We start from the raw sequence: 23,874 nt of genomic DNA, 5'->3' as shown, positions 1-23,874 counted from the left end.
ATATTCAGGCTCCCATTTCCCCTTTTACCTTCCCTATTTCCACCTTTTTACACCAACTTAAAAATCTTTCCCCTTTCTCTGTCCTTCACCTCCATAGAACTCCCTCTCCATTCCCCCTTTCCCCATCAACCTTTGCTTCTGCATCTTCACTTATTCTTCCAGCTCCTATTTTCAGCCCCTTTCTCTCGCATGCCCCCTTTTTAGCCCCCTGCTTCAGTCCCAGTCCTCTCTCGCATATCTCCTTTTGTAGCCACCTTCTCCCACCTCCCCCTTTTTTTATCCCCAGCCCCCTTTTCTCACACATTCCATTTTTATAGCCCCCAACCCTAACCCCCTTCTCATACCTGCTCTTCCAGCCCTCAGTTCTAGCCCTAGTCTCCTTATCACACCTGTCTTCCTTTTCAGCCCCGTGACCCAGACCCCTTCTCTCACAACTCACCTTTTGCAGTCCCAAGCTCCAGCTCTCTTCTCCAAACTGTCTTCTTTTAACAACAGCCTCCTACATCAGATCTCTTTACCCAAGAAACCCCCCCCCTTTAAAGCCTCTTCCCTCACATGTCCCCTTTTTTCAGCCCCAACCCCCCCCCAGCCCCCTTCTCCTACCTTTTCCCTTTCAGCCTCCAGCCGCCCCAGCCTCCTTTTCTCACATGTCCCTTTTGCAGCCTCCTTCTCACATATTATCCCCTTTTCTGCCCCCAGCCCCCTTCTCTTACACATCCCCATTGTCAGCTCCCAGCTCCTTTCTCTAACATGTTCCTATTTTACAATACCAACCCCAGCTCCAGCCCCCTTCTCCCACCTACCCTTTTTTTCAGCCCCAAGTTCCCTTCTCCTATTTTCTCCTTTTGCCTCTGAAATGTGGCTTGGACCCTTGTCCAATGAAATCAGTTCCCATTCGCTCTGGAATACCGACAGCATATCGTGCGCTGAGACACTTCCCTGCTTGGCAGTTTTATTGTACTGCACATGCGTTTTAATGTGGCATGGAAGCACAGAGTTTCAGTCATATGCGCATGCGCTAACTAAGGTATTATTATTGTAGATAAGCAATTTACATATGGTTAAGACTGACATATCACTAGTCAGTGACTGGCTGGCCCGGGACGTCCTCTCCGACGTCAGAATTGACGTTGGAAAGACTTCTTGTCGGCGGGGGAGGTAATATTGCAGCAGCGTGGGCCGGGGAAAAGGAAGGGGAGAGGCGCTTTTTTTTTTTCCGCGGCAGGGAGGGCAGGATGTAGGCAGGAAAGCTGGCTGGCTTTAGCGTAGCAGGGAGGGACGGAGATAGGTAGGCAGACAGGCAGGCTGGCTTTGGGGGTGGACAAAACCTGGAAGGCAGTGGGGGGACATAAGGAGGCACTGGGGGCACTAAGGACACGGGAAGGAGGCACTGGAGGCACCATGGACACGGGAAGGAGGCACTGGGGGCACCATGGACACGGGAAGGTGGCACTGGGGGCACTAAGGACATGGGAAGGAAGGAGGGAGGGAATAGAAAGGGACAATTGTTGGGCCTGAGTAAAGAAAGAAATGATACACAGTCAATAGATGAAAAAAAATAAATGGTCACGTTACCTCTGACTTACTTTCTCTGCAGCAGAGTCGGCAGCCGCACTGAGGTGCAGGAAGGTCCCGCGAAGACTCGTCTGCCGGCTCTGCTCCGGAAGAAGTAAGTTACGTTGGAGGGGGTGGACCCGCAGACGCAGTCTTTGCGAGACTGCCACAACTCCCTGCATCTGCTGGAGCATAGCCAGCAGACGAGTCATCATGGGACCTTCCAGCATGCGGCTGCTGAGTCCGCTTCAGAGCAAGTACGTCAGAATGGGGTGGTCTGGCAGCCGGCAGCTACAGTCATCGTGGGACCTTGCTGCATGAAGGGAGAGAAAGGAGCAGGATTGCTGGAATGGAAGAGTGGTGGAGGGAAAGAAAGGGGGCAGGGTGATATGGAAGGGTGGTGCTGATAGAACTGATGTACAGAGAAAGGGGAGAGACATAAGGGGGAAGGATATTGGAGGGAAAGAAAGGGAGCAGATGCTGACTGAAGAGGGGTGGATGGCGAGAGAAAGGGAAGACATTGGATGGTAGTGGGTAGCCTATGCTGGATGGAAGTGCAGATGGGAAAGATAAGGGAGCAAATGCAGGAAGGAAGTGGGAGAAGAGAAAGAGGGGAGCAGACCCTGGATGGAAGTGGACAGAGAGGAGAAGGTACTAGATGCAAGGGTTGGAGAAAGAGGGTACATGATGGAAGGAGGGGATAAATAAAAGGAGGGCACATGATGGGGAGAAAAGGATTGAGTTAGGGAAACACTGGAGGGGTGAGGGAAAGAGGTGGCAAGCTTTAGGTAGACAGTAAAAAAGGACATTGATGAGAGGGTAGTAACGTAATCTAGACAGATGCAGAAAATAAATTGAAAAGGAAAATGAGGGAAAAAAGGGAAAGGGATTTCAGAGGAAAGGTGTGGGAGAGGGAAGGAGAGGAGAGAGATGCCAGACCAATGGGGGTGAAAGGAGAGATGGAAGGGGGAGGCATACAGTTTCTGGAAGGGGCATAGAAGGAGAGAAGATGCCATATAGGGCAAGAGAGACGGCAGACAGTGGATGGAAGGAAGAGAGTTACAAGAAGAAGAGGAAAGCAGAAACCACAGAAGACAAAGGTAGAAAAAAATTTTCTATTTATTTATTGCTTTAGGAGACATGTGTCACTGTTTCTGTGGTGCACTGTATTCAGAGTCCAGCTTCTTACTGGTTCAATTTAACCTTTGTCTATGTATTTCTATTTTATCCCCCCTTTTACAAACTGTGGAGCGTTTTTTAGCGCCAGCCGTGGTGGTAGCAGCTCTGATGCTCAGAATTCTATAAGCGTCAGAGCTGTTACCACCGTGGCTAAAATCCACACTACAGTTTTGTAAAAGAGGGAGGGGTTAGTTTATGATTACATATTCCATACTAGGCGAAGGTGTTTTCTGTGTGTTCGAAAGACATGGTTTTTAGGCTTGACTGCAGGATTGATCTGTACTAGTCTGGCTTGTTTAGTTTTACAATGGGTGTATTGATGTTGTACTGCTCACTGCAGTATGTAAGATGCTACCTTTTCCTAGGTACTCATGTGTGACATGTGGCTTGTTACTAGAAATCATGTTTTTTGTACAGATGGGGGGGGGGTGTCAAAAAATGATGGGCCCCGGGTGCCACATATGCTAGGTACGCCTCTGGGTTCACCTCAGATGTCAGACTTAAACAGTAAGCCAAGCTAAAACCATGTGATAATTTTTGTGGTATGCCTTAGGGAGCAGCAGTCTCTCTTTTGTAGGTATAAAACAATGCTTTCATTGCAAGAGCCATGCACTTGACTCAGCATGAAATTAAACAAGATGTATGGTTCTGCATGGTTGATATTAAAGTGACTTCAAGCTTGAAGGTCTGGTCTTTTCTGCTCCTTTTTGTGACTTTAAAAGACTTGTATTTACATTCATATTCTTTAAGCTGCTAGAAGAGATTACCGTATTTTCACCCATATAACGCGCATACGTGTATAACACGCATACGCGTATAGCGCGCGGGTCCTAAGCATTTCAGTAAAAAAATTTTTATATAGCACGCACACGCGTATACTGCGCAAGCTGCTATAACCTCCTCCCACTCCCGCTTACTCTTCTGGCCTGCAAACCGGCATCCTCCCCCCCACTCGCGTCACCCCCCCCTCCCCTGTGATCCTACATCCCCCCCAGCACCGCAAAACATCTCTTACCCGATTGGGCACCGGCACCAGCACCAATGCACAGGACGTGCCAGTGGCAGTGCCCGAAGATCCTCTCGTTGTTGCTGGGCTGGGCTGTGCTGGGCGGTGCGAGGGAGATCCTCCTTCTTCCTCGTGCCGGGCTGGACTGGGCTTTGAGCATTTGCGCATGCTCAAAGCCTTCTGGTCTCGCTCTCTCCGAGATTCAGAGCGAGACCAGAAGGCTTTGAGCATGCGCAAATGCTCAAAGCCCAGTCCAGCCCGGCACGAGGAAGAAGGAGGATCTCCCTCGCACCGCCCAGCACAGCAAAGCCCAGCAACAACGAGAGAGGATCTTCAGGCACTGGCACGTCCTGTGCATTGGTGCTGGTGCCGGTGCCCAATCGGGTAAGAGATGTTTTGCGGTGCTGGGGGGGATGTAGGATCGTGGGGGAGGGGGGTGACACGAGCGGGGGGGAGGATGCTGGATCGGAATGAAAAAAAAAATTGTACAACACGCTCACACGTATAACGCGCAAGGTTATGCACGGTTTGTAAAAATCGTGTATAACGCGCGCATTATATGCGTGAAAATACGGTAAACATTTGAAAAAGAAAACAATTGAGATACATATTTATTGCATATGATGCATAAGTGTTCTATGGTTTTCCCTTGTGTTTCATTCATTCATTTTAAGATACGAATAACACTTTGCTAACTTTGCTCGGTTTTCACGAGCGAAGACACATCTAATATACCGGACTCAGAGGAGCTCATGAGTGGGGAACAGGCCGAAAAATTGGAGCACATAGAGGTAAGTAAGGAGGATGTCCTCAAACAGATAGACAGGTTAAAATGCGGTAAATCACCGGGCCCGGACGGGATCCACCCAAGGGTTCTGAAGGAACTAAGACAAGAAATAGCGGGCACATTCCAGCATGTTTGCAACCTATCCTTGAAAACTGGAGAGGTACCAGAGGACTGGAAATTGGCGAATGTCACACCTATCTTCAAGAAGGGATCGAGGGGTGACCCCGGGAACTACAGGCCGGTGAGCCTGACTTCAATTATAGGGAAGATGGTGGAAGCTATGATCAAGGACGGCATTTGCGAGCACATCGAGAGGAATGGCCTACTGAGAACAAGCCAGCACGGATTCTGTAAGGGAAGGTCGTGCCTAACGAACCTTCTGTACTTCTTTGAGGGAATAAGCAGTCGGGTGGGCAATGGGGAACCCATAGACATCATTTACCTCGATTTTCAAAAGGCTTTCGACAAGGTGCCACATGAAAGGCTGCTTAGGAAGCTGTGGAACCACGGGGTGGGAGGGGATGTGCACAGATGGATCAAGCACTGGTTGTCGGGTAGACTGCAGAGGGTCGGAGTGAAGGGCCAATATTCTGACTGGCGGGAAGTCACGAACGGTGTGCCACAGGGATCGGTGTTGGGGCCGTTACTCTTCAACATATTTATCAATGACCTGGAAAAGGAGGCAAAGTGCGAGGTTATAAAATTTGCAGACGATACCAAACTGTGCGGTAGAGTTAGGTCCAGGGAGGAGTGTGAGGACCTGCAAAGGGACCTGGACAAGCTGGAAGACTGGGCAAACAAATGGCAAATGCGCTTTAACGTGGAAAAATGCAAGGTCATGCATATAGGGAAAAAGAACCCGTTGTTCAACTACAAATTGGGGGGGGGGGCATTGTTGGGAGACAGCAGACTTGAGAGAGACTTGGGTGTGCTGGTGGATGCATCACTGAAGCCATCTGCACAGTGCGCAGCAGCCTCGAAAAAAGCCAACAGGATGCTGGGCATCATAAAGAGGGGCATAACAACCAGGACGCGGGAAGTCATCATGCCATTGTATCGAGTGATGGTGCGTCCACATCTGGAATACTGCGTTCAGTATTGGTCGCCACACCTCAAGAAGGACATGGCGGTACTTGAGAGAGTCCAAAGGAGAGCAACAAAACTGGTAAAAGGGCTGGAACACTGCCCATATGCCGAGAGGTTGGATAGGCTGGGGCTCTTCTCTCTGGAAAAAAGGAGGCTCAGGGGAGATATGATAGAGACCTTCAAGATCATGAGGGGCATAGATAGGGTGGATAGGGACAGATTCTTCAGACTGAAGAGGACAACAAGTACGAGGGGGCATTCGGAGAAACTGAAGGGAGATAGGTTCAAAACAAATGCAAGGAAGTTTTTTTTCACCCAAAGGGTCGTGGACACTTGGAATGCGCTACCGGAGGAAGTGATCAGGCAGAGTACGGTACAGGGATTCAAACAGGGATTGGACGGATTCCTGAGGGATAAAGGGATCGTGGGATACTGAGAGAGGTGCTGGGATGTAACACAGGTATAGAAAGCTAACCAGGTAATAAGTATAGAAACCCAACAGGTCGTGCATGTGCAAGACCGGAGGGTTAGGACTACGATGGGAAGATAGGACTTCAATGAGAAACCAAGGTGGCAAGGGAGCCCCTTCTGGTGATTCAGACAGGTCGTGACCTGTTTGGGCCGCCGCGGGAGCGGACTGCCGGGCAGGATGGACCTATGGTCTGACCCGGCGGAGGCACTGCTTATGTTCTTATGTTAACTGTTCCATATTTGGCCCTCTTTTATGAAGCCAGGTTAGGATTTTTAATCGCCAGGCCGTATTGATATTAGCTCCAATGCTCATAGGAATTCTATGAGCATCGGAGCTAATACCGCTGCAGCTGGCGATAAAAAAGCCTAATGCAACTTTATAAAAAGGGGCCATTATTTGTCTTAAAAGAGAGGGCTTGGTAGTGTTTACGGGGATAGGATAAAAAGAGTCTTTTGGAATCCATGTATTTAGTATTTAGATCAATGCTGTCTTGTTAAAATGTTTATTTTATTTTTATTTTTCCTCTAACTCTACTTTTCACTTCTCTATTACCCTCCAGGTACTTTAGTTAGATTGTGAGCCTTCTGGACAGTAAGGGAATTTTTCAAGTACCTTTCTTATTTCTAATCTTAATGTATATTTTCTGTAAACCGCTTAGAACCTAACGGATGTAGCGGTATATAAGAAATAAATTACATTACATTACATGTATGCCACTTGCAATGCTGGAAGTTCCCTGTTAAGGAACCCCTTTGAGTACTTCCTCATTCATGAAAGAAATTCTATGACCCAAAACATTCAATGAAATTCCATGCAACCAGAATAAAATATTAAACCTTATTTTTGTATAAGGGCCTGGTTTTGTAACAGGACACACGTGAGAAATACAGAAAGGTGCCTCTTATATAAAAGCAAGCAAAAAATAAACAACAACCCCAGATTAAATATATTTGAACCATTCAGCCCATTTTTTTGTTGAGTGCAAGGAGAATGGGGGATGGTAAATAATCGTCATTCCAACAAAAATAAATGAAATAAATCTTCCCATGTGTATCAGAGATTCTACTCCAGGCATTTTCTAATTCCAAAGAAGATGGGAGGTCTTCGTCCCATTCTCGACCTCCAAGCCCTCAACAAATATTTGTCCAAGAAGTTTTGCGTGCTATCCCTGGGAACTCTATACCCACTTCTACAGGCTTTCCTATCCCAACAAAGGCAAAACACCTTGCTTCATCTTTGCAATCATGGGTCCACTCTGCAAAACAAGACAAATGATGTTGTCTCATTGGACATATGGCATCCACAGTTCATGTCACCGTAGCATCTCGGTGTACTCAGGCCACGGATTCCTTCTCCCAGCAAATCAATGTTACCTCGCATCAATTTCTACAGTGATGGTTGAATCTGACAAATCTCTCCAGAGGCTTGCTGTTTCACATTCCTCCACATCACAAAATACTTACAACAGATACGTCCATGTATACTTGAGGAGCTCACCTAGATGGTCTCAGGACTCAGGGTGTGTGGTCTGCTTGAGAAAAGGCATTTCACATCAACCTGTTAAGAGTTGCGGGCAATTTGCAATGCTCTGAAAACGTTTCAAAATTGTCTTGTCAAATCAAGTCTTCCTTATTCACACAGACAATCAAGTAGCCATGTACTACATCAACAATCAGGGAGGAACAGACTCTCTTCCTCTGTATCAAGAAGTCAAACACATTTGGAATTGGGCAATTCCTCGGAACATATTTCTCAAAGCCATACAAGGGAAGCAGAATGCGATAGACAACAAGTTCAGCAGATTTCTTCGGCCCCACAAGTGGACTCTCAAATCCAAAGTCTTACGTCACATCTTCTCACTATGAGGGGACGCATCAGATAAACCTGTTTGTGTCTCCCCACAATCACAAGTTGCCTCAATTCTGATCCAGACAGTACTCTCATCATCTGGAGGTGGATGCTTTTCTTCTGAATTGCACCATCAATCCACAACGGCATATAATAAACTTCAAAGTGCCTAATTTCTAAGTGATCTTTTTTTCAGATAATACCTTTCTAAGTACCTCTATGGTCTTCAGTTCCAGCCAACCACCAGCCAAATTATTTGAAGGCTTGTTTCTCTTTCTGGCTTTTATTCATCATCAGACCTTAGTTTTTTTTAAGTGCTTGTGCTCTATATTCTATGTTTTGTGCAAATCGATAAACTTTTCTTTTACAACTTTAAAACTTTTGTACTTAGCTTTAGCTATTTCTTCATTCTTTTTTAAACCTCTGGAAGGACCTTTTGTTTTGCTCCACAGCATCCCGACGTGTGTTCTTCTATGACTTGGTCATACAAGTTCCTGTATGCGTTTCTGCCAATCCCTCTAGTTCTGAAGACATTAGTCAAACTCAAACAAGAGTCAGCCATCATGATCCTAATAGCTCCTTGGTCGCCCAGACAGCCTTGGTTTTCCCTTCTACTTCAACTGAGTGTCAAGGATCCAATTCCATTGCAGATCTTTCCATCTCTACTCATCCAGAATCAAGGATCTCTGTTACATCTGCAATCTCTGCACCTAACAGCTTGGTACCTCTTGACATAACATAACATAACTTTATTTTTGTATACCGCCACAAATCAAAATAATTCTAGGCGGTTTACACAAGAGAGAACAACTGGACAATCAGCAAACAATATTAAAATGAGAATACAGCATATTAACTAAAATAACAATAAAATGTAAGTAAAGGTGATAAAATTATTATATTAAGAATAAAAACATTGAATTAAGAAATAAATTTATCAAATAATACTGTTTTAATTTCTTTTCTGAAGGCACCATAAGATAACATGGCTCCGCTAATATAGATTTCAATCTTTCTGAACCAGTATAAGTCATTATAGCTGCTTCTACTCAGCAGTGTTATTGACTCAAATGGACATGCTTCACTTCGTGGTGTAATCTCCATCACCTGGAGCCATCCACATCTTCTATTCCTTTAGTATTGGACTACTTTCGCCATTTATCCAACTCTGATCTTAAGACCACTTCAGTCTGAGTTCACCTCAGTGTTATTACCATGCTCCTTTCAACTATAAACTTCTGATTGCTCATCTGCTTGTTTCCTGGGTTATACTTGTTTCTTGGATTATGAAACTTATATGCTTTATATTATTTTTATTATTGTTTTTAACTTGTCACGGCTCAATAGACTCTTGACAAAGGCATAGATGCCAAAACACTGTCATCTTCGAGTCCTCGCAGTGCTACTATCAATAAAGTAAACTTTGAACTTTACACACATGGCTGAATTATTGACATGTCATTCTCACGATTCCTTTGTTGTGCCATAAGTATAATATATCAACATGTAACCAATAGTAAAAGGCACTTAACTTAGTGAAGTAACCCTGGCTTTGACACGAGCCATGTTTAGAACATAAGACTAGCCTTACTGGGTCAGACCAAAGGTCCATCAAGCCTAGTAGCCCGTTCTCATGGTGGCCAATCCAGGTCACTAGTATCTGGCCAAAATCTAAAGAGTAGCAACATTCCATGCTACTGATCCAGGGCAAGCAGTGGCTTGCCCCATATCTTTCTCAATAACAGACTATGGACTTTTCCTCCAGGAAATTGTCCAAACTCTTCTTAAAACCAGCTATGCTATCTGTTCTTACCACAACTTCTAGCAATGCGTTCCAGAGCTTAACTATTCTCTGAGTGAAAAATATTTCCTCCAATTGGTTTTAAAAGTATTTCCCTGTAACTTCGAGTGTCCACTAGTCTTTGTAATGTGTGTTTTCCTGATGCTACCTCAGAAAGCCAAGAAGCAACTTAAATTCATAGGAACCTTAACACTCTTTAGCTTCCAGCATCTGAGCAGATTTTTTTTTATTAATGCTGGAAGCTAAAGAGTGTTAAGGTTCCTATGAATTTAAGCTGCTTCTTGGTTTTCATAGGTAGTGTCAGCAAAACATGGCTTGTGTCAAACACAGCTCATGTCACCAAGCTAAGTGCCTTTTGTTACTGGATAATTGTGGACAGTATTTCAAAGCACCTTTTTTTGCTTTTGGTAATAGTATGTGCCATGATTAGACCATTACTTTGTACCACTGGTAGAAGATTTCTTTTTACTGCTTGGCGCCTTGTGAACTAGCATTCTATGAGCACATGAAACCTGATATAAGATCTATGCCTTTCAAAGAAATGTGATTCTGGATCTATGTGTGGGTCGTTATTTTCAGTAAAGATGGATATAGGGCAGAAAGTGAAAGGGAGAAAAACAGCAAATTGATAAGAAGGCTCTGGAAACAGAGTTAAGAGCACAGACAGAAGGAAGTGCAACCAGAAACTAGGAAAAGATGAGTAGAAAAATAAAATCATCAGACAACAAAGGTAGGAAAAGTGATTTTATTTTCAATTTAATGATTGAAATGTGTCAGTTTTCAGAATTTACATCTGCTGTCTATATCTTGCCCTATTCAGGAAGAAATTCATTTCTTTCTATTTCTCTGGTGTTGTACTGCATGCAGAGTCTGGCATCTTAGGGTTTTGTTTGTATATATTAGGACTTTTAGTTTGTGGTCCTTTATATGCCTAGAGTTTATCTGCATTCTGCACGTGTGACCAAGCCCAGGTGTTCTGTTAGGAATGAATGTCTTAAGGTGTTATTGGTGTCATGGCCTCAAGAAGGAAGATATTTGGTGGCTCTCCGTTGACCCTCGCTTAAAAATTAGCGAAAACCACTTCCCTAGGTGTTAACTTTGCTGACATTCCAACTACTTTTAACTGCTGGAAAGCTCTATAAATTTCAGGAGCTAGGTACTACTTTCACTGCACCAGGTTTCATCAGATATCACCCATCAGTGGGGGCTTATATCTTGCTGTCCCCCCAAAATATCTGTTAAGGATAAACAACTTTGCTTGGATGGGATACAAGAATCGGGTTAGATGGTGCTCTACTTTAAAAGGTATATTGCATGCACCCTTTGGTTAAAGAATCAGTCTTAGTCCATGCTTTCATGATTACTTGTCAGAATTAACTCTGTAGATGTTTTTCTTCTGCTAAAATATTTGAGACTTGGTAAAATAAAATGATCCTGTTAAGAAGGGGCACTGTACAGTTTTCAGCCTTGTCCAGTGTATCTACTTTCTGCTTATGTCTGTGTAGTTAGCGTCTCAAACCTGTTCTGGGGAAACCCCAGACAGTCAGGTTTTCAAGATATCCACAATGATTATTCTTGAAACTGATTAGCATATACTTCCTGTACAGATCTTTCTTATGCATTAATTGTGGATGTCCTGAAAACCTGACTGGCTGAGGTTCACCCAATGTATTTTGGAATCCCTGGCTGTCGTTCCATGATTATCTGAGTCTATAAAGGCTGCATCAAAATGAACTGTCAAAGTACACTAAAGCAGTAACTACTCATTTTTATGCTTCTATTCAAGTTGATCTTGGTTTTTATTCTCTTCAAGAGATCCTGAAATCTGGCGCTTGGCTTGTTTGAAGATCTGGGGCAGGAGCTGTAATAAGCTGATCCCATATAATACATGGCGGCAGATGTTTTTAGAACGACCTCGTGTACGATTCGATGGTATGTTGAATTTTTTGCTTGAAATATTCAGCAAAAAATCATTAACTAAACTTGTATTTTTTTACTCAAGTACAAAGTACAAAATATTAACAATTCTTTTTTTTCAAAAAAAGTAATGGTGTTTGGGTCTATAATGCAGTAGAATTTGTTATTAGAGGCATAAAAAATGTAATGCAATGTACAGGTTTAACAAAAGTTATGCCATTTATGTAGAAAATTTAGATAATTTCAAAAAATATTTCAAAAAATATTTAATTTTAATTTAATTTAATTATTATATACTGCTAATAACCCTGAGGTTTCTAAGCGGTTTACAAAAATGATGCATTAAAAGATCCAATAAATAAAAATAAATAAGATAGATACTTGGAAATTCCCTAACTGTCCCAAAGGCTCATAATCTAACTAAAGTACCTGAAGAAATAATTTATGAAAAGTAAAGATAAAAATATAAAGACAGAGGTAGAGATAGAGATATAAATGAATAGTCTAACAAGATGGCGGCCAGTTAGGTCATCTTCTGTGCTGTCTCCCTTGTCCTGCTTTTGTGTTTGTTTTATTTTGCCTTTGTTGATTTTTCTTTTAAATTTCTTTTTTGTTGGTTTTTTGTTCTGTCTCTGCTGTTTTCATTTGGGACTTCCAGTCTCATTGGTGTTTGCTTCTTTTGAGCTCACCTACCGATTTCCAGTTTGACGGTTGCTCCGATCTGGCAGCTGAGGGAGCCGTTGCCTGATGCCTGAATGGTTCTATGGTGGCGGTTAAGATTTAAAGAATTGGGTCCTGTTTCTTTTTGTGGTGGATGGGAGAGTTCTGGCTTTCGGCTCCTTGTGTTCATGTCCAGCCACTAGCGGAGAGGAGTGTGGGAGCACTGCTTTGCCCCCTCCTGAACCAGCATAAGACCAGCTCCGTTTAATTCAAGCTGCAACAACAGCGTGCTGAAGGCAGATGAAGGCGAGAGCCAGTCCATGCCGCCACGGAGGGACTACATTGTACCGGCATGCAGGTCGGTCGAGCCAGCTCAACCTCCTCCCCATTACCAGCAGGGAGAGGAGATTAAATCTTTTTCTCCCTGTTAGGTCGTGGGAGGGCTTCTGATATTAGTTATTAACTGATAAATGTTGATAGTGTCCTTGATGCAAAAAATTTAAAATAGACCTGTATTGGATAAATGGTAGAAAACTACTACCTCCCTTTGTACTCTCTAACCCAAACATTCCTGCCCCTGTTTTATCTTGTGTCTTCCACCCAATTGTCAGTGTGAAAAAGTCCCCTTTTTACAAAACCATGGTAGTGGCTGCCACGTGGCAAATGTTCCAAAACCCATTAAATCCCGATGGGCATTGGAGTGATTCCTGCAGCAGCATATTGATTCCCCTGGAAAGGACATCAAGCAATAATATCAGTGACAAAACACTTGATAAACATAAATTTTTTGTACTATTAAAGAACCTCTAACTAGCTATAAAATAGACAACTAAACGTACAATTTTTTTATTTGCATTTACAAATTGCATCAAAATGTTGAAAAGAAATTCAGAAATTAACAAGCTAACTCATTAGCTAAGAACTGCTACTACTACCATTGATCATTTCAATTAGAGTATGATGGGAGGGGAGGATGTGTCCCCATCTCTGCCCCATCCTCTCGAACTCTGTCTCCATCCCCGCCCCATCCAAGCAGACTCTGTCTGATCCTATCCACACAAGTCTTGAATAACCAGTGGCGTACCTAGGGTATGTGGCACCCGGGGCCCATCATTTTTTGACACCCCCCCCCCCCCCCCTCATGTAAAATTTTTTTTTTTTTTTTTTTTTTTTGCAATAACCATGAAATGGAATAAATGGTCAGAATAGAAACAGGCAGTGAAAATTTTTTTTTTTTTTTTTTTTTTTTTTTTCCAAAGTATTTTTATTGAGAATGGCAAAAGGTCCAGACAAGCAACCATGGTCTGTACAGAAACTTATACATTATCAAAAAGAACACAGAATGAGAGTAACAGCAACAACAAGCATGAACAAGCCTCTCCCAAGAGAAAATTGCCAATGAGAGGCATAGCAATACACAACAAAAGGCCAAAACTTGGGGCAAGCAAACAAATCCCACCCCAGAACCCACAAGAATAATAAGCCGGACTAGACCCTCAGCCATATTTTATAATGAAAAAAACCCCCACAAGCAACAACACCCAGACCGCTCACCAGACACACCAATCCGCACAACAAGCACCCAAGAAACACCCAGCCACCACCCAGACAAAACTACCAGACACACCTACCCCACCAAGCCCAGACCCAACCCCCCCTCCCCAGAGAGTGCAAGCGCAAAGTGGACCGTGAAAAGGGCAGCTGCAGAAGTGGAAAGCCCCAGATAAGTAGGTTAGCTAAAGAAAGCCCACAGATAGAAGAAATCAGGATAACAGAAGTTCCAACAAATGCTCCCACAGAAAATTTTCTTTTATTGAACCTCATTTATGTAACCATTATTCCAAACATAACATAACATAAATTATGTCTGAATTGTCATGACATCAGAAGTACATATGGAGTAGTTGCAGGTGATGCTTGGGACAGTTCTGATTATGTTAGTTTGGTTTTATGTGTTTTTTTAATAGAAGGGTTTTTATTTCTTTTTTTAAGGTTTTGTAGTTTGTGGTCGAGGTCAATAGGTTGTAGAGTTGGGGGTCAAGTGTTGCAGCTCGAATGGCTAGGAGGTTGTCGAACAGTTTTTTTCTTTTGACGTTTTTGGTTGGAGGGTGTGTGAATGGTGCGTGAGTTCTCCTATGTCTGTTTGAAGTGGATTGAATTATTTAGCTGAAGAAATTAGTTACCCCCCCCCATTCCACACACATTAATTCTCTTCCATTTTTGTTCCCATTATAAAAAAACACTGATAAGTTCCCAGGAAAAAAATACATTAAAATAAGAAGTGAAAACAAAGGCCCCTACAGATGAGAACATAACATAAGAATAGCCTAACTGGGTCACACCAATGGTCCATCATGCCCAGTAGCCCATTCTCATGGTAGCCAATAGTGCTGCCCGATTCAGAGAAAAATATTTCATTCGATCCGATTCACCCTGTTGAATCGATTTTTCGATTAGATTCACTGTTAATGACACCGCTTTTTAAGTTTAAACAAAGTATAACAATAAATTTCACAACAACAATAAATTTCACAAAGTACTTAAAAAAAAAAAAAATCACATTTTTCCATTAAAGCAGTTCTGGAGACATTTGCTTGAACAGTCTTTTTTCCCAGTCCATAAGCAAGCAATATGAAAAAGATTTCCTTAATTATCTACTCAAACATTTTTGCTATTTACTTTCATTGTACCTATACTATTATTCAGTAGAAAAAATGGACTTAACTGTGCAGGAAATGAATCTCCTCATACACCCACCATATAGTGCAAAAATGTGCAAAGGTCTGTTTTTTTCTTTCGATCACTACATAGCCTAATGCCACACAAGCAGCGCTGTTACAAACATATTCTGAAGGTCAATGCTAAGGTTGACAAAGTTTCCTTCCTTGGACCAGAAGGAGATACTGACAAACCACTGGAAGAGATTCTAAAACAACTACCCAGAAATAACACCCAAAGACCCACTCAGTGTGTGAACCAGTGTGGAGTGGACTAACTGGGGGTGGAAATGGGCCCAGAGTTTGCTCAGCAGAATTTCCCAGACTACCTCTTCCTCTCAACACACTGACATGCTACCACCACCACCAACACTAGGAACACCTCACCGAGTATGCCAGCAATGCTTATAAACTTTATAAAACACATTATTATATTTTCTTATAAAGCATATATTTTAACTGAACTCAGCCTTGCCATTCACAAAAATAGAAAAGTTCCCATTTCAAGCTGTCTCATGTACACTTTTCAAATCTAACATATTGTAATCACAAAACAGAAAATAAAATTATTTTTTCTACCTTTTGTTCTCTGATCAATATTCAAATCTTGTTGGTCCCAGGCTCTTGTTGTCTTGCTTGCCAGGGTCTCCTTTCTCCGTGCTAACCATCCGTCTGCCATCTCTGTTCTCCCCTTCCGTTTCCCTTCCCTCTCCCGGAGATCTGGCATCTTTCCTTTTTTTTGTCTCCATCCACAGATTCACCTTTTCTCAACTCCCCACCACCCCAGGATCCACCATCTCTCCCTTTCTGTTCCCAACTATCCTCCTATCCAGTATCTCTATCCCCCCTCCACACCATCCCCTGTTTCCAAGTTCTCTCCCTTTCTGTTCCTTCCCTCCCTAAATCCCATTATGCACCATCTCTCTCCCACTCCTCTGTTTTTAGACCCATTATTTCTAACCCCCAAAGTCTGGCATATGCATGTATCTTTGAACCCCCCCTTCCCTCTCTCCCTCTGTGTACTTTTACACCAGGACCCCCCTCCCCCGAAGGTCTGTCCCCCCTCCGAAGGGCTACACCCCACCCCTGAAGACCTTCACCCCCCGAAGGACTTTACCTCCCACCCGAAGGTCTGTCCCCCTCTGAAGGCCTAAACCCCACCCCTGAAGGACTGCACCCCCCCCCCGAAGGCCTGCACTCCCTTGAAGGTCTGCACCCCCCCGAAGGCCTGTCCCCCCCTTGAAGGCCTGTCCCACCCCCTTGTAGGCCTGTCCCCCCTTTAAGGCCTGCCTGCCTGCCTTTCCCCCCCTTGAAGGCCTGTCTCCCCCTTGAAGGCCTGCACCCCCCTTGAAGGCCTGCACCCCCCCTTGAAGGCCTGCACCCCCCCTTGAAGGCCTGTCCCCCCCCTTGTAGGCCTGTCCCCCCCCCTTGTAGGCCTGTCCCCCCCCCTTGTAGGCCTGTCCCCCCCTTGAAGGCCTGCCTGCCTTTCCCCCCTTGAAGGCCTGCACCCCCTTGAAGGTCTGCACCCCCCCAAAGGCCTCCCCCCCCCCCCCCGAAGGTCTGCCCCCCCCTGAAGGCCTGCCTGCCCCCCTTGAAGGCCTGCACCCCTTGAATGTCTGCACCCCCCCCCGAAGGCCTGTCCCCCCTTGAAGGCCTGCCTGCCTGCCTGTCACCCCCTCCCCCTTGAAAGCCTGCTTGCCTGCCCGCCCGCCCCACCCTGAAGGCCTGATGCCCCGACCCACCCCGAAGGACCGCTCGCCCCCCTGGCCTCCCCGCACCACCTATGAACAGCCGCAGCAGGATCGCGAAGTCAGCGTCGGGTACCAGCCCTAAGGGGGTGTTCCCGGCCTTGCCGTTCAGTCCCCCGCCACCCCCGAAGGACCGCTCGCCCCCCTGGCCTCCCCGCACCACCTATGAACAACCGCAGCAGGATCGCGAAGTCAGCGTCAGCATCCCTGCGCTGCTTCCTACGACGCGATCCCGCCCCTCCTCTGACGTCAGAGGAGGGGCGGGATCGCGTCGTAGGAAGCAGCGCAGGGATGCTGACGCTGACTTCGCGATCCTGCTGCGGCTGTTCATAGGTGGTGCGGGGAGGCCAGGGGGGCGAGCGGTCCTTCGGGGGTGGCGGGGGACTGAACGGCAAGGCCGGGAACACCCCCTTAGGGCTGGTACCCGGGGCGGCCCGCCCCCCCCCGCCCCCCCCCTAGGTACGCCACTGTGAATAACTATTTTATATTGAAATCATTTTATTAAAGTATAAAAAGAAACAATATGCTGTACAACTTGTCATTTTATAAATCACAAATACAGAAAAAATATCTATAAAACCCACCTCCCCTCACAATATCCCCTCCACTATCAGGAAAACTGAATGCTACATAGAATACCTTTGTCATACACACAGAACACAAATATCAAATACATAATAACTGACCAAAAATGATAAACATAAATTAAACCAAAATCCCAAGAAGCCACATCTTCCATATAGTACAACACCAAAGAAATAAAAAGAATAATGTCCTCCTATACTGTGCAAAATATAAAGATCACATGTGCCAAGAATGGTGTTAGGCCAAGGAGTACAATGTCTAATACCAGCACCGGCTGGTTAAAGATTTCAGTTCTTATATATTCTAATCACAAAACAGAATATAAAATTATTGTTCTACCTTTTATTTTCTGGTCATTATTCAAATCATGTTGGTCCCAGGCTCTGGTTTCTCACTTGTCAGGGTCTCCTGCCCATTTGACGTTTTCTTCTTTCTCGGTGCTCACCATCCATCTTCCATCTCTGTCCTCCCCTATCCTTCCCTCCCCCAGAGGTCTGGCATCTTTCCTTTTGTGTCTCCATCCCCGCAGTCTAGCATTTCTCTAATGACCCCCCCCATCTTGGTCCTCCAGCAACCCCCCCCCCCCGTGTTCCTCTCCTCCATGGGATCTGATTAGACAGTTCTTTTGCGCTCTTTGGGCCACTGGCAGTGGGAGTGAAGCTTTTCCTCTGCTACTGCTTCACGCCTAAGTGAGACCAAGAAGCAGTAGCAGAGGGAAAGCTTCCAGCCGCGGAAGGCATGCTTCCCCCTTCTCTCCACCATCATCTGGCGTCCCCTGGTCTCCCTTTAAAAACGAATTATGGCCTGTGGAGGATCACTGGTGCACTTTCCCTCTGCCGCAGTCCACCCCAGACCAAAACAGGATATTTGATCAGAGGAGGGGCAGGACTGTAGCAGAGGGAAAGTGCACCAGCGATCCTTCATAGGCCGTAATTAGTTTTTAAAGTAAGACCAGGAGGTGAATCAGGCAGCACTAGTTCATAGATCCAGACGGCTGCCCTCCCTCCCTGCCATTGGCACAAACCTTGCAGAACGAGCCATCGATCACAGGCTTGCTCAATGATGCTCCTGGCCTTCCCTCTGCCAGGCTCCTCCTTATGACGCAACTTCCTTTCTTTGTCTAAGATTCTCTCTATTCCCCTAGAAGCTGATTCCAAGAAATCTAAGGAGTTTTTAGATGCCTTGGATTATGACTAGCTGCCCAAGAAGTTTCTCAAACTTCCCCTACATGACAAGGGAGTAAATTCAGGGGGGGGGTACTTGGAATGGGCAGACTTGATGGGCTATAACCTTTTTCTGCCGCTTTTATTCTATGTTTCTATGTAACTACGCTTTTCATTTTTCCTTTTACCTAAAGCACTTAATCAACCAAGTTGCCACCTTTCAAAAATATTTACCTGACCGTAAATTGCCTGCTTTTCAGCAATTCATCTCTGACTTATTCCAACTTCGTAAGTACATGATCCGTTCTATTTATGATACCTTTGAGCTCACATCATGTGCTGCGGCTATGTCAGTGGCTATGCGGCGCCTTGCCTGGCTTAGAGTGTTGGAGCTTGATGTCAACCATCAGGATAGGTTAGCTAATGCCTTTGTTTGGGGGCATCTTTGGATACCACTACCCAGACGTTATCGGCCCATGAGACCAGGTGGAATACTCTGGTAAAGCCCAAAAAGAAGCCTCCACCTTCTCATCCTTTCAGACAACCCTACTATCAGAAACAGTTTGCTGCAAAGCCTATGACCCCAGCTCAGTCTCAACCCAGGATTGTAGTGGCCACATCTCTCCGATCACATGGCCTTCAAGTCTTTCCTTACCTGGGCGACTGGTTGATCAAGTCTTTATCTTCTCAAGAAGTGGTTCTGGCAACATCTCAGACAATTTCTTTTCTACAAATTCTGGGATTCGAGATCAACTTCCCCAAGTCAAATATCATTCCAACTCAACATCTGCAGTTCATTGAGGCTATATTAGACACCACTCTCATGAGAGCGTTTCTTCCTCAGGATCGCCTTCAGGCTCTTATCCGTCTTTGTCAGCAATTGCTTCCTCTGCAGTCAATCTCTGCCAGACATATGATGGTTCTCTTGGGTCACATGGCTTCCACTGTTCATATCACACCTCTGGCAAGGCTTCATCTTCGCACTCCTCAGTGAACCCTTGCCTCTCAATGATCTCAAGCGACAGATCGTCTCTCGCAACATATATCTGTAACACCATCTCTTCTGCAGTTGCTTCGTTGGTAGATGACCTTTTCCAATCTCTCCAGAGGTCTCCTTTTCCATTTGCCCCCTCATCACAAGGTCATTACGACAGACGCTTCCCCTTAGCCGGGGGGGGGGGGGGGAGGCTCATATGGAAGATCTTCAGACTCAGGGTCTCTGGACCGCTAGGGAGCGGAAATTTCACATCAATTTCCTGACACTCAAAGCAATGTTTTATGCCCTCAAGGCCTTTCATCATCTTCTCTGCCCCCAAGTCCTCTTCCTTCGCACGGACAATCAAGTAATGATGTACTACATAAACAAGCAAGGAGGAACGGACTCCCTCCTGTTGTGTCAGGAGGCCCTGAAAATCTGGACTTGGGCGACAGCTCGCAATCTGTTCTTGAAGTCTGTCTACATTCAAGGTGAGAAGAATTCCCTATCAGACAACCTCGGCAGAATTCTTCAACCTCTCGAATGGACTCTCAGCTCTGCAACTCTCCAGTCCATCTTTGCTCAATGGGGCACTCCACAAGTGGACTTGTTTGCAGCTCCTCACAATCACCAGTTGCCCAGTTTTGTTCCAGACTTTACTCTCCTCTCTGTCTGGAAACAGATGCCTTTCTCCTGGATTGGACAGGCATGTTCCTATATGCATTCCCGCCTCTTCCTGTCATGCTGAAAACTGTTCAAACTCAAGAGCAAAGCAGCCACCATGATTCTCATTGCTCCAAGGCGGCCCAGACAACATTGGTTCTCCCTTCTACTTCAACTCAGTTCCAGAGAACCCATACTTCTTCCAGTATTTCCTACTCTGCTCACTCAGAATCAGGAATCACTTCTGCATCCCAACCTGCAATCTCTACACCTGGCAGCTTGGTTTCTTTTGGGCTGAGTTCTTCACAGTTACGTCTCTCTCAGCCTGTTCGACATATTATTGATGCCTCCAGGAAACCAGCCATTCAATAATGTTACCAACAAAAGTGGACTCAGTTTTCATCCTGGTGTTTTCTTCATCATCATGATCCAACATCCTTGGCAGTGGAATTGGTGTTGGACTATCTTCTTCATCTGTCTGATTCTGGTCTCAAATCTATATCTATTAGAGTCCATCTTAGTGCTTTTCACATGCCAGTCGAGGGAAAACCTCTTACTGCTCATCCTTTGGTCTCTCGGTTCATGAAAGGACTTTTTAATGTTAAACCACCTCTCAAACCTCTATCTGTCGTCTTGGACCTTAATGTACTTCTTTCCAGCTTGATGAAGCCACCATTTGAACCAATGGCCTCAGCTCATTTCAAGTTTCTCACCTGGAAAGTTGTCTTCCTTATTGCTCTCACCTCTGCCAGGAGGGTCAGTGAGTTGCAAGCATTGGTGGCAGATCCACCGTTCACTGTTTTTCATCATGATAAAGTGGTTCTGTGCACACATCCAAAGTTTCTTATGAAAGTTATCACTGAATTTCATCTCAATCAATCCATTGTTCTACCAGTGTTTTTTCTTAAACCTCATTCTCATGCTAGAGAAACCGCTTTACATACTTTGGACTGTAAACGGGCTTTGGCCTATTACATTGACCGGACAAAGCCTCATCGAACATCTCCCCAATTGTTCATCTACTTTGATCCAAACAAATTGGGACGTCCTGTTTCCAAGAGAACGTTATCCAACTGGCTGGCTGCTTGCATCTCGTTCTGCTACGCTCAGACTGGACTGGCACTGGAGAGTCGTGTCACAGCCCACAAAATTAGAGCTATGGTAGCTTCTGTTGCTTTCCTCAGATCTACTCCCATTGAGGAAATTTGTAAAACTGCCACCTGGTCCTCAGTTCATACATTCACTTCTCACTTCTGTTTAGAGTCTATTCTCCAGACGGAATGGGCACTTCGTCCAATCTGTATTACAACATTTATTTTCTTAGGCCAGCACTCCCACTATCCCATTTCTGTTAGCTTGGAGGTCACCCATTCATGAGAATATGCTGCGTGCTTGTCCTGGGTTTACCGTAACAGGTAGTAGGCAGATATTCTCACATCCCACCCTCCTCCCCAGGTTGGCTTCTTAGCTGGCTTATCTTAACTGAGGGACTGTGTGCCCTACGTCGGGCGGGAAGGCACTCGCGCATACGCGGTTCGGGCTATCGCAAACTTTCTAAAGTTTTTAAAGTTGCGATGCACTTTTAAAGTGGTCCATACCAGGGCTCCTTCGGTGACATCACCTATTCGTGAAAATATCTGCCTGCTGTCCCTGGATAACACCTGTTATGGTAAGAATCTGTGCTTACCCGTTCCTGTGGTTTTACTGCGGTCACCCACGGTTAGCCACGGGAACAAGTCACTGTGTCATTCTCTAATTTCTATAGCACTGTGTGACAGGGTCCAAACCCACCAGCATGGCAAAGGCTGTCCCCTCACCATATGCACAAAATCTAGCTCCATGGAGTAACAATAGGGAAGTAGCAAACAGCTTCTCAGCTATAATCATTTTCCAAACACAAAAAAGGTTTATTTATTCACATGGACTCATGCACAAAAAGTAAAGCATTATTAACACAGGTCTCTTCAATCATCTGATAGCCAACAATACCAGAAAATCCAAGGCACTATTTACTATTCAAACAGTTCAGTCTTTTCCAGCTTAGCAAAATAAAAACAGCAAAACTCTACAAACAATTCCAGCTTATGGAGCTGTTGCTACCATATCAGTCCATGTATCCTTCTTTAATTGGGATCTGAGTCCCCTGCTTCCTGCCCCTAGGCAGTCCCAGGCAGTGCTCCTGCCTGCACGTTTCCCCAGTACTTCCTTAGGCACACTACAGCACTAGTCACATCTCAAAACAAACTGTTGTCTTTATTTTCTAATTGAGTAGCACATAACTTCCCTGCCTCTCCTTAGCTGGGGCAGATATGTGGGGAACACTAGCCACCTTTAAGATCAAAATGACCCTGTTCCCTCCCATGGTTCCCAGATGTTTATTACTCAAGTTTGGTCAAACTTGGGAACTTTTAAAACACCCTCAAAAGACTCCGCTTTTCCAAACAGCTTCCTGCTTTAGCTGTGCTAGGGTTTCACAAACAGACATTCCCCTGCCCCAAAGCTTGATATACTTTTCATTCAAACCTTTTCCTTAAGGGATAAAACCCCTTTCCCTTATTGACAGGATCATTCCATATACATTTCTAACTTTTACTGGATCATTCAAGCATCTCTTCATCTGATATTATTTGTTCTGGTTCAGAATCACAGTCCATACCAGATTCTTCCTCACTCACTTCATACACTGGCTCCTCTATTTCCATGGGATACTCTTCAACATTTTCCAACCCCCATCTCCTACCTGTGGGTGAATCATTTTACTCCTGCCAGCTTTTCTATTATTTCTCTGCCAACCCTTTCCTCTCCAGGAATCTAGTATCTCCTTTGTCTGGCTTCCTCCTGTACAACACTCCTGCAAGGAGTAGGAGTTGGTACCTGGGGTTCTCCAGCCTATTCCACCCAGCTTGTGCTGTTTCTCTGCCTCTGTGTCTGAGAAAACTGGTCCCCCCCTCCCCCACTCAGCTGGAAGGGATTTATTTTCCCGGGGCTTCTGCAGGTGCAGCAGAGCTCTATTGGCACCTCCCCTTTTATTAATCCTTTGCATACTCTTTTCTACTGCTGGGGAATTATAGACAGCTTTACTAGTAACCTTGGGGAATGAATAATAGTGTCCCTTTGTGGAGCATGGCTTTGCTGCTGCACTGATCTCTATCAGTTGTCCTTCTGAAGGACCAGAAACCTGTCTGCTAGACTTTACCACCCTATTTCTCTCTCTAGTCATAGGCACTGGTTTGGCTGAACTATAGTTAGCAGCAGGGTTTGTGGATATAACGGGGGCTTCCCTGCCACAACTGCTAGACTTATGCAGCATTGTACATTAAACATGTAAGAGATGATCCTGCTCGACAGAGCATCTAATATAATAAAACGGTAAGCCGCGCATGCGCACTTCCTATGCGTGCGCCGCTTTTCCGTGAGCTGTAGCTACCCATAGGAAGTGCACATGCGCGGCTTACGGTTCTGTTTTTCGGTCTGGCCTGCTCCCTGCCGTATTGCATTTTTTAGTTGAAAGACGCAGCGGTGGCTCCTCTCACGATCCCCGCCTGCATCGGACTTCCGACGCAGGTGGGGATCATAAGAGGAGCCACCGCCGCGTCTTTCAACTAAAAAAAAAAATACGACAAGGCGAGCAGGCCAGACCAGACCGAAGCTCAAGACCGTGGGAAGGGAAGGGAAGGGGGGGGCCGACAAAGAAGAGGACCCAAGCCGCGAG

The 23,874-nt window shown here is 45.1% G+C and overlaps 1 protein-coding gene across 3 annotated transcripts in view; it reads left to right on the top strand.

The window, feature by feature from the left end:
* The window catches only part of FBXO9 (F-box protein 9), a 133,792-nt gene that overhangs the window by 86,901 nt on the left and 23,017 nt on the right, over positions 1 to 23,874 (top strand). For all 3 annotated transcript variants that reach the window (XM_033938290.1, XM_033938291.1, XM_033938292.1), the window contains exon 8: positions 11,547 to 11,665. In XM_033938290.1, the coding sequence (XP_033794181.1) occupies positions 11,547 to 11,665 (119 nt within the window). The remainder of the gene's footprint in view (positions 1 to 11,546; positions 11,666 to 23,874) is intronic.

This window comes from Geotrypetes seraphini, chromosome 3 (assembly GCF_902459505.1).
Source record: "Geotrypetes seraphini chromosome 3, aGeoSer1.1, whole genome shotgun sequence".
NCBI lineage: Eukaryota > Metazoa > Chordata > Amphibia > Gymnophiona > Dermophiidae > Geotrypetes > Geotrypetes seraphini.
Note: the sequence above shows the minus strand (reverse complement) of the source record. Positions and strands in the feature narration are given on the sequence as shown.